At 44.1% G+C, this 15,497-nt stretch overlaps 1 protein-coding gene across 2 annotated transcripts in view; it reads left to right on the top strand.

Moving 5' to 3' along the window:
* The window catches only part of SYT9 (synaptotagmin 9), a 1,008,207-nt gene that overhangs the window by 945,770 nt on the left and 46,940 nt on the right, over positions 1-15,497 (top strand). For both annotated transcript variants that reach the window (XM_078680878.1, XM_078680879.1), the window contains exon 6: positions 3,792-3,921. In XM_078680878.1, the coding sequence (XP_078537004.1) occupies positions 3,792-3,921 (130 nt within the window). The remainder of the gene's footprint in view (positions 1-3,791; positions 3,922-15,497) is intronic.

The raw sequence follows: 15,497 nt of genomic DNA on the forward strand, positions 1-15,497 counted from the left end.
GAATCCAGCAATCTCGACGCCGACGGACGCCGCCAAATTCAGCTCGACATCGTGAGTAACGGCTCCAGTGTCCCGCTTCCTCGACGCCGGCCGCCGGGCCCGATCGACGCCAGCAGCAACGCCAGTGAGTAGTGAGTTCGGCTCCAGCTCCAAGTGACCTCGTGTCTGCACCGCTGCTGATCGCATCGACTTCGAGCCCTCTCGACGCCGTGAGCGCTGCTCACTCTTGCAACATCGACATCGACGACGCCGCATCCTGCTTCATCTCGTGAGCGCTGCTCCTGCCTGACTTCGGTCGACGCCGCTGCAGATCGCCCCGACTCCGAGGCCCGATCGACGCCGAAGACGCGACGCCGGACATCTCGACGCCGCTGATCATCGAGTGCTTCACTTTTCCAAGGTACTGTGTTGTGGGGGTCTGTGCGACTCCGGGCTCGACGTAGCGCTCCTCGCGGTCGACGCCGAATCTTTGGATTAACTTTGCCTCGACGTCGTGTGACTCCCGTGTGGGTTACATTGTTGCCAAGAACTGTGTTTTAGAGAAGAAGAGTTGCTTTTGATACTAAAGACTTTGTGCTAAGAAGAAACCGTGCTTGAACTATTATTTTTCCTTCCAAGAGTATTTATTAAGATTGTGGTATATTTTTGTCGTTATTTGGTCTTGTGCTAAGCCTTATATAAAAATCCTTATTTTTATAATACTACTGTGTCGTGTCCATTTGTAGTGTATTCACTTTATTACTGTATGTGGTCATAAATGCTTAACGCACTGCCTCTGAGATAAGCCTGTCTGCTTTGCCAAGCTACCAAGGGGGTGAGCAGGGGTTATCTAAGTGTGTGATCCCCTTGCCCTGACTAGAAAAGGTGTGTCCCTATTTGTCAGAAGTGTATACCTCTGCCAACTAGAGACAGCCGCTTCTAACATCTCCCATAATGCATTGCAGGTTATGAGTGAAACATGGACTGGAGTGGGAGTACCTATGCCTCTCTGGGGATTGAGGTTGGGGAGGGGGGTGCACAGCATGCTGTGCATGAAGCTTACCTTGTTTGCTGGTAGCTCTGGCAGAGCTGTCTGTGTCACCGATCCCACTCACACTCTCCGGCTGGAGGGTGGACTCCACCATGAGCTCCAGGGCTGTTAGTGCAGGTGCTCTGCTCCTCCCTTCACCAGTTTTGGTAGCCTGCCTCTACCTCTCCGCCATCCTTGCCTTCGCAGTCTTCCTCAGGTCATACCACCTTTTCTTTATGTCCTCAATGGAGGACAGGGTGACCCCGATGGCATTTATCCTGCTCTGAATCGCAAGCCAGATCTGTCTCTTCTGGCACATGGAGGGACTGCTTGCCAAACAGCTTCTCATGGTCCTTGGTGACTTCTTCTATGAGGACCTCCAGCTCTTTTTCACTAAACTTCTGTTTTCGTTTTCTTTCACCTCCATCCTTCTCCCTTTCCTGGTTTGCCATTTTGCAATTTTTTTTTCTTGGCAAAGAAAGGCTGTGTTGCTCCTGGCTCCTCTGCTCACCTACCTGCCTCACAGTCAGCTCCAGGTTCAGTGCAGCTGCCTGGGTGTGGCCACTTCCTGTTTGGGAGGTAATTGGGATGCACAGGATTGGCTGATTCAACAAATTCTGAATTTGTAAATTAGCCAATCGGTATTTACCGATTCGGTATTGGATTCGGTATTTATGAATCGGTATTGGGGTTTTGGTATTTTTTTTTACCAAAACCTTCCTATTCGCTATTTTTTACTGAATATTACCGATTCGGTAATTTTTGCCGAATCTTTTAGTACATCGGAGATACCGATTCCTATATACCGAATCGGTAAAATTCGGTATTAAGGAATCAGTATTTCACATTTTCCTACATCTAGCCCAAAGTAACTAGAAAAAGTAAAGTGTCAATGTCAGGATCTAGTTCACAATTGACCAGGATCTAGGGTCAATGGAGCCGAGGCCAGGTAAGCCAAAGTTGTCACACTGGTCAAAATGTTTCCTTCGGGACTTAGTATACATTTTGGAGCTCAGATTCTTTCAGTAGGGTGAATTCCAAATCAGAATCAGAATAGAATCCTTCAATGTTTGATATGTCATCGTCGAGCTGCCACTGAAGCCATTGGCTTTGATGGCAAATGCCGCAAGCAGGACAAGTCTGGATTCGGTAGCATCCAGTTTTGGTTCACCGCTGGGATAGATTTGCAGCCGTGCTCTGTTCCAATGTTTTACCTATTATCTTTTTGGCTCTCAAAATCCATCAACAGGGTATGGCTCAAAGCTGTAACGAGGCAGAGTGTACTGCCTGGCTGCCATTACCATGAGGTCCACCTGGACCAGTTTTCAGTGAAGCAAAAAACTCTGAGTAGGACAATTCAGGTTTTCTTGTAATGCTGTTGGTAATAGTACTGCATTTGTAATGGTAGTGGGAATAGTATGGAAGATGGTGGTGATCGTTGAAATGGTGGTGGAAGCTGTGTTTATTTATTGTAATGATAGTAGTGATGTTTTTCCTGGTAAAGGTGGCGGTAGTGCTTGTGATGGTGGTAGTGGTAATGGTGTTAAGGTTCATGTTAATAGTGTTAAGGTAAATGTATTGGTGATAATGTTGTGGTAAATAGGGTGGTAGTAGTAATGAAGGTGGTAGAGGTAATCATGCTGGTTGTAATGGTGGGAGTGGTGGTAGGTAGTGATAGTTGTGGGGCAGCTGGCAATGTTAATTATGATGATAATAGGGATGGTGGTAATGGCAGTAGCATTAATGGTTTTTGCTGCAATAGTGGTGGTAAGGAGTAGAAATGTGTTGGTAGAGGGAGTAGTGTAATGATAGTGTGATTATTAAAATGGGGTATTGGTAATGGTGACAGTGTTGGTGGTAGTAAGGGAGTGATGGGTGTGATCTTAATGGTGTTGATGATAATGTCAGAAGTAGTAATTGTTGTACTGGTGGTGGTAATAGTAATGTTTGTATTGGAGGGGGTAGTAGTGATAATGGTGGTTGTGGTAATGTAATAATGGTGTTGGTGGTGATAATGGCACTCCAGCAAGGATAAGTTAAAGCCCTTTATTATATGTAATATTACTCAGCAGCACCTCCTCCGCAATGGCGGAGGAGCGTTGCCCCAATGGCTCAGAGCCAGCAGCTGAAAAAGAAAACAATATGTTGCTATTGTTTTATTTTTTAGCTTTTGGCTCTGAGCCAGTGCATGTAGGTAGGGGTGGGGCCGGGCCATGGGAGGGGAAGAGGAGGAGTGTTGTGAACTTCTAAGTGCCCTTGTCTGTTTGTTCGGCCGTCCAAGGCCGGCCCAACAGACATGGGCACTTATGTTTATGTAACCCAGCTGTATTCTACAGGTGGGTTAGAGAAAGGCACAGACTCTCAGTTTCTGAGCGAAGCATAAAACCAACCCTCTCAGGCCAATCCCCACTCTGCTGTCATAGTATTAAAGCAGCGTCTCGATTGGATGGGGAGGGTGTTGTTTCAGTGACTGCTGGGAGAAGCAGAACGAAGGAGACCCTGCTACTCCAAAGTAGCAGTATCCACAACTGGTATTATTAAAAATATTATGTATACTTTTTTGAGATTACAATAGGCTGGTGAAACAGGTATATCTATTTCTATACTAGACCAAAACAATGATGCACATTTGCATATAGTAATGGATTTGAAATGGCTTATATTTCTGTTTGATACCATATCATATTTATTGATGCACGAATACTGTTGAACTAAATATAATGTTTGATTTTTTTCTTTAAATCAAAAGTTGTAACCATACTATTTTGCAAAATTTTAACAGTGTAGGTCACAATGAGATCATTGGAGTATGCTTAGTTGGCAACGATGCAGAAAGCCTAGGCCGAGAGCACTGGAGTGAAATGCTGTCATACCCTCGGAAGCCCATAGCTCACTGGCACCCACTTATTGAGGTATGTTTTTTTACATTCCGTTTTTATCATGCCCTCTAATCTGTACTGTCCATTAATGCTCTCGACTCGGAGAAACGAAATTTTAATGATACTAAGAATAAACCTGTTTAAGATATTGTTAAGTTGATTTTTGATTTTTTCTTCAAATGTCAAGAACATAATGGATAACATTGTTCGTCATAAAGTTATATTACATTTCCATAAGTAGTCGCCCCGTCAAAAAACACATGCAAGAAAGGCAGTGGCCTTTTTCTTAATTGTTCCTTACTAGATGTAAGGATCCTCTGATTCCACCACCCGCCCTATCTGCTTGCATGTGCTCAGACTTTTAACAGAACCATAAGAATGTGTCAAGTCTAGGAAAGCAACAAATAAGCTCTCTCTTCTGATACTACCATATTTTTCAGTTAGGATCTTGAGGGCTCAAAGGATCCCCGATCGAAACGCCACTTCTAAAGCCTGCCTGGTTTGTGGGAATAATTTTTAGGTCAAGCATTTGAGACCTCTTGTGTTTACTTATATGTGTATGTACTTTGTGGGCTCTGGAGATCAGCCCTAGGACTTGTCTGCTTCCGCTTAGGGACTCTTTTTTTTTGTTCAACTGCCTTTATTTAACTGTCTTGATAGGAAACAACCACTAGAGGTCAGTAAAATAACAGAATTGCTTTCTACTTAGGGACTTTCTTTTTTTCATTTTTCTGGCAACTGCCTCTATTTAACTCCTTCGCTGCGGCGGCTATTCCGCCGCAGCGCTAACGGTCGCGGGCGGGCGCGCGGCTCACCTGCGCTGGTGACAGAACCGTTCCATCACGGCTCGCGGGTGAACTGTGTTTGTGACGGAACGGTTCCGTCACGGCCCCGCCCGCTTAATGAAACGCGCCGCGCAGGCGCGGCGGCCGGGCCGTGATGGAACCGTTCCATCATAAGCACAGCCCACCCGAGGGGCGTGATGGAACGGTTCCGTCAGTAGCGTCGAAGTTGTTAATTTTCTTGAAAGAAAACAACCAGCAGGGTCAGTAAAATACTTGAATCCTTTTAGCATTCTCTAGATTCCAGTCCGCAGAAATTGCCTCCCACAAGCACCCGTAGAAAATAATATATTTTTTTAAATCTTGTATTTTCAATTATATGACCACTGAAGGCCCTGATTTTATATTAAAAACAGAGCTATGGACTATACCATTTCCCACTGAAAGGCAAAATTTCTCTCCACGTGTTCCCATACCCGGCATGTCACGCAGTTTGGTGCTTACTTTCCCTCATGTTAAAGAACAGTAGATATTTCAGCACCCAGGCTAATGTGCTGCATAGCTAAATTCATATAAGGTCCCAAAGGCAAGACCGATTGCATTTCAAATGCTTGTTTTACGAGGAGCCTGTGTTTCTAGTGTGCTGAAAATCCACTTGCTGGAACATCAAAGGGTAAAAGTCTAGCATCGTCTCTATTTTTTTATACACAGGCATTATAACAACTGCAAACCACCCGATCCTTCTGCATTTCAAGCTTTCATGTATTTTAAATGCAATAAACTGGAGGACTTCTTAGCCCAGTATGTGGTGCAGTCAGTGCCACAATAACACCCGACTGAATGCTAAGAAAATGGCAAATAATAACAGCAAAAATAATCGGCGTGCGCTTATGTTAGGAACACACAATTAGTGCATCAAAAATAGATGCAGGTATCGCACAGCAATACAAATTCACAAAACATTGGACGTGCTCTTCCCACACTTACCTTATTTCCTAACACCCTTTCATGGTTTACATGTTAGGGGATAATTTGTTAAAATGCATCAAGATCTTCATTGTTCGCAGGACAAGTGTAGGATGTGGTGTGTAGTGTATAAGTCATATGTTCAATTAGGAAAACATTTTGGGGCTTATTTACAAGCCTCTTGCGCCACTTTTGTGTCATTTTTTTTCTTGGGAAAAGTGACGGTTGGCGCAAGGGGCCTGTAAATAACCCCCTTTGTTTTAACAACATTGTTCCACCAGTTTCCATAATGTGCTGACTTCATTGCCTACATTAAAACACAGATGTATGAAACTACGCATATGTCACCAATAGAGTACCTTAGAGACAGGCACAAATATGGCTTAATGCACGAGTCTCAAGGGAGTATTGAAGCAGTCCTACTCTTTGCATATGTCTAACTTGAATTTGCACGATTAATACTTTACGTTGATAAATCTTATTGAGAGAGCCTGCTCAAAGTTATCCGATTTTTCCAGAAAGATTCAATTACTTCTAAAGTAAAAGTGCAGCAACCGTCATGGGAAATGTGACATTTCATATGATCTTCCCGATGATTCACTTTTATAAAACTCAAATCACTGACATTTTTTTTGCTCTGCCCTGGGAACCCACTAAATAGTTCCCAGTGTATCTACTCAGCCCCTAAACATGGTGAAAAATTGGGTATCCTCCATTGGTATATATAACTTAAGTAAAACCACAGTACCTTGGTGTCGGAAACACAACCGGGACATAAAGTAAAATATTCAGTCGCGGCCGGTAGTGGGAGTACCGGCCGGGCGGTGACGTGGGGAGGGGGAGGGTTGTGGGTAGTAATGTATGGATTACGGAGTTTAACAAGTAAGTAAACATATAAATAAATAAAATGAATTTTGTTGCGCGCACTGCATCGGATTTGGTGATGCAGTGCACGCAACGAAATTCGTTTTATTTATTTATATGTTTACTTACCTGTTAAACTCCGTAATCCATACATTACTACCCCATACCCTGCCCCTCCACACGTCACCGCCGCGGCTGAAAATATTACCTGTGGGATATGTGTTGATTTACACCGCCCCCGTGAGTAACTTTTAGTATAAATTCAGGCCTGAGAGTGCTGCTCCGAACTGCTCTGAGCAGGTTTATAGCATACATGTGAAAGGAACCAACACTGTGACATCTCAAAAGCATAAGGTAGACTCTAGTTAGATCATCTATGTCATTTATCGAGTCCTAATTACAAGTTGCATGGTACTGGGGCAATGTTTCCAAATGGTACAATTGCATGTAATTTTAGTTTCTGAGCAGTAAAATCACCTCAGTACTGTACAAGTTTGAGTAACCACGTGAAATGGGAATTACTATAAAGAACTGATCTTTCTGGTTGTAAAACCAATTGGAATCCCCAATAATTCCATTTGGATTTATTGCATACATTTACCTCTGAGCAGGTAATACAAGTATTCAGAGCTGATGTATGTGTTTGGGTTGTGGGTGGTAGGAATAGTTTTGGGGGTTAGGAGACAGAAGGGGATGTTTTCCTTTTAGCAGAGGAAGCACTGTATGCTTCCACCGCCGAAGATGGTGGCATAAGACTTGGCTGCTCCTGCAAAAAGAAGTGACACGATAAAAGCCACAACTTTCTTATCTTCTCAGAAGATTCCCTATCGAAGATCTTTCCCTTCACATTGTTCTTCTCACTCTGCAACAAGCAATCACAGTGCTCCAAAATCCTTAATTTGTACTTGTCAGCAGAAGCCAATGATCTAGCTATCACATACACAATTGGGACAAAAGATTTGAGGGTTCAGCATGTTTCTAGAAAACTCAGTGGAGCTCAATGATTGGTAAAGAGGAATGATAACTCTTTAGCTGAGTACACCTCTGAAGATGGGTGGAAGCCTTTAATATGTTCATCCTTTTCTGTTCTCCCAGATGTTATTATTACTTACAAGGCCCCAGGTTGGAATATACCATTAAGGTGTCCTATGATTCTACAATACTATCTCTTATTGTACTTTTACAATTTCTTAATTGGGAGGGGGTCCAATGAGAGCAAACCTGTTGCTGTGTCTGCCTGGGAAAGGACCGAGGTCTTGGATCCTGCTTCTTCCTTGTATCAAAATGGTGTGGGTACTCTAAAGAATCAAACACAGCCGGCATCATGTACTGGTGCAACCTACTCCCCTGGAAGCTGCCTGTAGCAGTCTCAGAGCTTTAGGGCTGACCAGGAGAAAGGCATTCAGCACATTAAAAAATTGGAAATCTTTCCTGTTGGTAGCCCTAAGTCAGCAGTTTTCCTGTGGATCTCCGATGCCTCTAGAAGCTAAATGGAATGTTAATAAACATTAGTTGTACAATTATAAAATGTAATTCCTAGCAATTGGGCTTAGCGAGGCACAACAGTGCTGGTATGTGCTTTTTTTAATCTACAGCTGCCCAACATCCATCAAATGCTAAATGTTTTTTATTTACATCAACTATCAGAGCTCTTTTCTAGCTAACATCCTGGAAAATGTGCTTTTTTCATTCAGATGTAGGTGTTGTTATAGAATCCAGTGGATTAGGTCGGTGTCTTTTTTAAACATTTGGAATTGTAAGGCTTGCTGTTCCTTTCTTTTGGTGTATTTTTAACAATAATGATAACAGATTAGATCACTGCAACACCCCACAACTTATTTTCAGGGTGAATTGAACGAAAAGATGTTTATTTCTGAATCACGCATGAACATTTGTGTAGAAGAATTTTTTGTTTTAGACAGGATGGTCTAAGATGCTACTACCTAGGCCATTCTCATAAGCCACACTACTTCAGATCCCTGATCTATCATACTTTAGGCTACAGAGAGATCAAAGCTAAGTGTTGCCCTATGATCATTTTCTACTCAGTCGAGAAAGTTTTGTCTAAAGTCAGTGGTTTCCATTTCTTTAGAGGGATTGAGGTAATGCTTATTAGTATGTAGGAGATTGTGGGAATTAGTAACCTTACATTATAGTATCTTGGAAAGTAAAGCAAGTTCGAAATGAACTGGCAATTGGTAATATCGTTCGTGGTCACACTTTAAAAAAAATGAAAAGTGATACAGATTCCAGTGAGTTTGGAAAATAACCTTTTGAAATTATCTGCTCAGTGAGAAGCGAAATACTTTAAGACAGTTGGTTGACTCGGGACCAGATCAGTAGGTAAGGAGACTGTGAAAACGAAAATATTGGTTAAATAGAGGACTGAGGAGGAGGGATTCAAAACGTTCAGAGATCATAGTGTTATCCCAGACGTTTGATAAATGTAAACCATGCTACATGGAGGGTTTTGTCATGAGTCTCTATTATGTGGAGCCAGTCATCATCCTCAAATTACACTCACAATCTCACCGTCCACCATCAGCATAAAAAGAGTGCCATCAGTTTTGTGAAAAGGTCCTTGGCCAGCATAAAGTTGGGGCCAGAGAGGATTCCTCAGTAGTTGTTCCACCACACAAGGTATTGTAGGATATCATTAGTGTCAAAGATGTAAAGTCTCCTCTCCAAAATAGATTGGAGGCTGTGGGTTAGTTGCTTGGAGCGCCATGGCTGGAAGGGGTGCAGATGGAATATTTGTGCGGTAAGTCATTCAGACAGTGTATCCCCTCGTTAAGCCAGTAGGACCATTCTATTTCAGTATCTAAAACCCTTACCTGTGCATTCATCCATATAGGGGCCCTACAATGTATCCAGACCAAATGGCCCAACAAAAAGTGTGCCCGATGCCAGGTGTGTTAAGTGGCAGTTAGGACAGCTTCGGTGACGCACATGACAAGTATAGGAAGGGTCTATGCACAGATGTGTCATATGGGAAGCAGAAACAAGGAGGCGACTCACCAATTTCTTCCTTATTGGCATCTCCTTTGGTAATGTGTGCCAATTGTGTCCAGTAGTAGTCAGCTTGAGGGAGGTGGACTCCCACTGAAGTAATGGCATAAACTTTGGATACTTTTATTTGGGGCTTACTATTCGCCCAATCAAAGTGCTGAATGAGACCATCAATCTCTTGAAGTGTAGAAGTCAGGTTTTTGACGGGGAGCATACTAAAGACATAGAGGAAGTATGACATGGCGTGTATTTTTACATCTGGATTCTACCCCACATGGACAATTGCAACTGTGACCAGACAGTCCATTCTGTTTGAATTTTGTCCACGATGGGGGTTATGTTGTCTTGAACCATATTATTTAAACCAGGATTGTGAAGGATGCCTAGATATCGGAGACGTGAAGTGAGTTACTGGAAAGATGATGCACAAAATGAGGCCTTGGTGGCAGACGCTGTCATCGGTATTGCCTGGCATTAGGACCAATTTATTTTGTAACCAGAGAACTACACAAGGGACTCAATCTCTTCCATCAACACTGGTATCAAGGTTGATGAGTCTGAGAGAGTAACCGAAATACTGATGGGAAAGTACACTTCTTTGTGTTCCTGTACAGCAGTACAAATGCCATGGGTTGCAGGGGCCCCTCGAATGGTGGCTTCTAACGGTTGTAAAGCCAGTAGTATCAGCAATGGGGAGAGTGGGCAGCCTTGGTGTATGGTAAATCCACTGAACTTTGGCAAGGAAGGGGTGCCCAATTCTATCATCTTCATGGCTCGAAACAGTGCCATTTCACCCGATCAAATGGCTTTTTTGCTGTCCAAGTAGATGAGTATATTTTCATCAGCGTTGTCCTTAACTTGCCACAATCAGTGAGACAGGATCTTAATTTAAGGTGGTTCTTGAAGAATGGCCCAAGCTGAAAACGCACTTGAGAAAGATCAGTAAGTATAGGGGTGTATAGCTTCAACCTATTAGACAGCAATGGGTCTATAACTGCCCCATGGAAGAGGGGTCTCTGAGGTGTAAGTACGAGAGAAATACAAGCCTCTTGAAAATCTGGGACTGATAGCTGCAGGCCAGCAATTTCTCTAAAAAGATTTGACAGGCGAGGGAGTATCAAAGGTTTCGTGATTTTATATAATTCCATCGGGGAACACGTCTTCCCCGTGTGACTCAAGTGTTGTCATCCCATCAATGGCCTGTTCAATTCCATCTAAAGTGATGCCTCCAATCAGTGCTCTTGAGTGTTCGGGTAGGAGTTTCGGAAGTTTGAGGCTGTCAAGAAATGTATGCATTGCTGTCTGTGTATGTGACACTTTCAAAGTATATAATGGCTCACAGTAATACGTAAACTCTTGTAGAATTTCAGGGGATTAGTCAGAATGGTGTCATGTGCGACAGAATGGCATAGACAGTCCACCCATATTCCGTCCATTTCAGTTGAGCTGTCAGTAGCCAGCCAGTATTCTCCCCATGCTCCTAGTGGCATTGTTTAAGAAGGAAGAGGGCAGATTGCATCAGTGATGTATGGATCTCATTAATACAGGATTTGGCTGAAGATAAGACCCTGAGTAAGCTGTGGGTTGGTCAGGCATCATAATTCAGGATAAGGCCTCGCACTCTGTCCTTGAGTGCACGCCTGTCTGATTCTCTTTGTCATTTAAGGTTTGCTGAGTCTTTCATCATGTTCGCCTACAGGTAGGTCTTACCAGCTGCCACAGTAGGTGAGTGGAGGAAACAGTCCCCTCATTGTCATTCAGATATTTTTTCAGGTAAGAACGCATCCATTCCTTAACAACAGGGGCTCTGTATCTGGTGACATTCATCCAGCAACAGGGAAACAGGGGCTCAAGTGCATTCATGTCAAAGTCTACTATGAAAAGGTTGTGGTCAGAGGTGCTATTAGGTAGACAGAGAAGAACACTAAATGGTGGAGAAGTAGTGCATTGCAAATGAAATAATCTATCCAGGTTCTAGTACCATGAACACAGGTGGTACATGTGTAGTCCTGGTCAATGGGATGGATCAGGCACCAGGGGTCATAGCTTGGCGGTAAGCAAACAAATGCCTTTAAATGTAGGTTGTGTGCCTGCTTGGGGTTGAGAGTGTGTTTAAGTAAGAGTGAGTGTGTGTATGTGAGTGTGTGTGTAAACATGTGTGTGTGAGTGAAAGTAAAGGTTAAATGGCATGTGATGTCACTTCTGCTACCCAAGAGATTTTGGTGAATTGACATTCATGTTCTAATTGCCCCCCAAGTGCACTTTTGATTTCCCAAAGCAGTGTAGTAGCCTGGATAAAGAAGCTAAAAAGTCCATCTTGAAGTCGGTAGAGGTAGTGTAGGGTAGACAAGCAATGTCTCAGATAGTATTTTTAGTACAGCGACAATGTATCAGCCTCCATAATCTATCCAGGTAAAGAGAACATGGGCAGTAATGGATCTGTGAACCAGAACCACCAATCCAACCTTCTTGTGTGCTAGTGGGCTGTCAGGGGAGCTGTCGACCCTTTACACCATCATCAAAAAGTACAGCCCCCACCCAGCCTCTTTTAAGCTTCTTGTTTTCAATTGTTGTTAAGTGAGTCTCTTGGAGCATTGCTATATCATGCTTTTGGGATCTTAAATAGGTAAGTATAATTTTGTCGCTGTATGAAGTGAGTTAAACTGTTAACATTCAGGAAAATTGTGTGTATCGGTGTAGCAATAGGGGAGTGATGAAACAACATGATTGTGTGGTAGGCAGCTGTCTAAAAAATGTAGGTCAGCTATGGCAGGACAGGTATGGAGTGAGCTGGGGGAGCATGTAAGCCTCATGGTCATGTAAACAGTGTGTCCTAGTATTATGTAATTGTGTGTATAAGCATTGGTGGGAGCCCTCGGAGCAGCATGTGAGAAGGTCAGCAGCCATGGGGGTGTAACTGGAGAAAGCAATCACCCCACAGTAAAAGGTTCATTCAATAAAGAGAGCATGCAACCAAACCTCAGGCTGGCGGATATGGACAGGCAGGAGGACATACTGGTGTGGACACCAGGAGGTGGTTAGGCCACACAAAAGGACAAAATGAAAGATAGGAGTGAGAGTAGTAACTCAAGTTCAGCATGGAAATCTAGGTTTCAGCACAAAGCAGGATTTGTCCCTAGGGGGGATAGGAGGATCCTGGTAGGTGTACGTCTTCCTTAGCCCATTTCTGAGTCACTTGACACATGTGATGGCATTTCTGCTGATCATTAGTGGTTGAAGGGGTCTGTAAGAGTGCTGATGATGACGTTGCATGAGCGTGGCTAGTGTCCAAAGGAGAGGAGTCCAGCCTATATGGCCATTGTTCAAGTAGTTCTGGGTATTCGTATTCCTTAGTACAACCGTGAAGGTGATGAGCGTCGTTGCCAGTTCCAGAGGTCCATGGCAAATCTCTCTCTGATGGAATTGGGGTCTTAGAGCCAGGGACTTCTTCCATTTGATTTTGATGTTGTACAAAAAGTCCGCCGATATAAAAAGTTTGTGTTTATTTGTACATGTAGGGGCATATTTCTGCGCCACAGTGATGTCTTGGCAAGCCTGTTGGTGGCAGAGGAAGCAGGACAGAATGGGGTAAGGAGTGTTCCAGGTCGATGGGTATAGAGGCCTGATTCTGGGGGCCCTATGAAACTCCAGGGGTGGATCAAAGGATTGTTTCAAGAAGTCGTAAAAGAAGCAACAAAGGAAATCCGAGTTGTCATCGCCCTCCACCTTCTCCGGCAGTCTCATGATGTGTACATTGTCCCTCCTACTCCTATCCTCTCGGTTGATTAGCTTGAGCTTCATATTCCATATTCCATATTTCTGAGCCCTAGTCTGGTATGCCGTACACCCAAGTCTCCACCTCCTGGAGTCTGGAGTCTGTATCATCCATCCGCTTGTGAAGGCAATGTCTACCCTCAGTGAGTGTACCTCCACAGTTATGGTTGCAATCGCTGTGTTGACTCTGGCTATGGAGGGTTTAATGCTGGCAAGTTCCCTCAGTAACGTGTCCACCACCATGGTGGGGTGTCTTCTAATATGAGAGATCGCTTGGGTGTGGAGAACTCTGAGAAATGTAATGTGTGGGAACCCTTAGTTTCGACATGTGAAGATAGTAGTGAGTCAGAGCCAGTCCACCGACCCAGGAGGCTTTCTCAGAGATGGTCTGTCACCAGAATATTTGGCGAGTAATCGATATGTGGGAGGTGATGGTGCAAAGTCTTGACTGGCGGAGAGCAGGAGGTGTCTCTCATCTCAGTGTTGTCTAGTAATGGGTAGGGTAGTATAAGTGGTGGTGGTCCCGTATTTTAATTTAAGAGGCAGTGTATAGTGCAGCCTTGTAGAGAAAGAGAAGGGTGAAGGGTAATGTCAGGAGTTGTGGGACAATCAGTGGCATGCAGACTTCCCAAGGGCCAAAGCAATCACCGAAGTCCAGGAACATGGATAAGTAAGGAGTGTAGGCCTCTATTTACGACAGTGCCAAGGTTACCATAAACAATTCCTTCAGAAAAAACAGGTTCAGTAAGCACCCAGTCAGGATCAGTAAGTCGTGCCAGGGCCCCAGATGAATTTCTAGTGTTCAGAAGAAGTAGCAACTCTTCTCGGTTCATCAATCGAGGAGAGTAAGGGGGCATTGGAACCAATAATGGGGTAGTCAAAATTGCTAGGGTCTGAAGCGGCATGCACCATAAAGCATGTTGTGGAAGTAGCCTGCAACCTCAATAGCATGGTTACCCTCTGTATTCTGGGTGGTGGGAAAAGTTGCTGCAATGAGTAGGGGGTCAAGCACAATCACCCCAGTTGCTGAAGAGCCTTGGTGCCCAGAAGTGGATCACTGCAAGAATCTGAGTAGAAGAGCACCGTACCAAGGTTATGAAGATAGGTTGCATCCCGGTGTAAACATCCAGTGGCTGTTAGAAGGGGCATCTCTCCTCCTCCTGTGGATCTGTCAAATTTAATGACTTCAGATCCATGTTCTTGGAGGGCACCAAGGCCCTAGCTTGCAAGTGTCATAATATGAGGCCCCGGTCACACGGTATGGTGATAGGCCAAGACCCTCACAATATGGCCATTGTCATTGTATGGAGCAGCATGTTGCTGAGAAAAACTGCTGTAGTGCAGTGCGGCCGTTCAGTCATGGCCGCGGGCTCACTATCCATTCTCCTGGTACCGCTGGTATGCGGGATGGCTGCAGGAGTTGCATGGATGTGGATCCGGCCAACGGGCTGTTTAGCACTAAAGTGGTGCAACCCAGTCAGGGCTGGGCTCTGCCCTCCAGATTGGGTGTTTCAATGACTGAGTCTTTTAACAACGTGGCAGGAGTACTAGCTGCAAAACATAGCAAAACATCCTGTCATGTCATGTTTGTCCAGGACAACACCCCAAAATGGGGGGGGGGCCTTGACTTTGAAAAATAAAGAAAACGTTGTCCTATTGAATGAGAGGTGATTGACCATTATTCTTGCCATTAATTGCAATGGCATGGTGGTAGATGTTGGTGGAATGGATTGGTGGTAAAGATTTGCAGCAGAGGCTGGTAGTAACGGTTTGCTTCAAGTTTTCTGTGTGAAGTTCTTCTTGGCGGCTAAATGACATAACAAGAATGGCTTCTCATGGGTTAGTTCCATGACAGAAGCGTCACATCAAGATAAAAATTGATGGTGAAATGCGTCCCAAACTTTTTCCGATGGAGTAGTTTGAGCCATTTACAGACAGAAGCAATGCTCTCGCAACCACAAGGCAGTGTAAACAGCATATAAACAGTAATAACAATAAGGTAGAAAGCAACAGCAGATCTTATATTTTCAAAATTTCCAAAGACGTTTATTGGATCCACATTCAGCCGACACGTGTTTCGTCGTGTTCAGAAGTGGAGTCAACACGACTCTTCAGGGCTGGTAAATAGACCCAGGCATCTATGGGTCGATGCCAGACGTTGGTATAGTCGAGCGTTGAGTCCTGTCTAAGGATTGATGGGTAGTCAAAGTTTGA

The sequence above is a fragment of the Lissotriton helveticus genome, chromosome 3_1, assembly GCF_964261635.1.
Source record: "Lissotriton helveticus chromosome 3_1, aLisHel1.1, whole genome shotgun sequence".
In the NCBI taxonomy this organism is placed as follows: domain Eukaryota; kingdom Metazoa; phylum Chordata; class Amphibia; order Caudata; family Salamandridae; genus Lissotriton; species Lissotriton helveticus.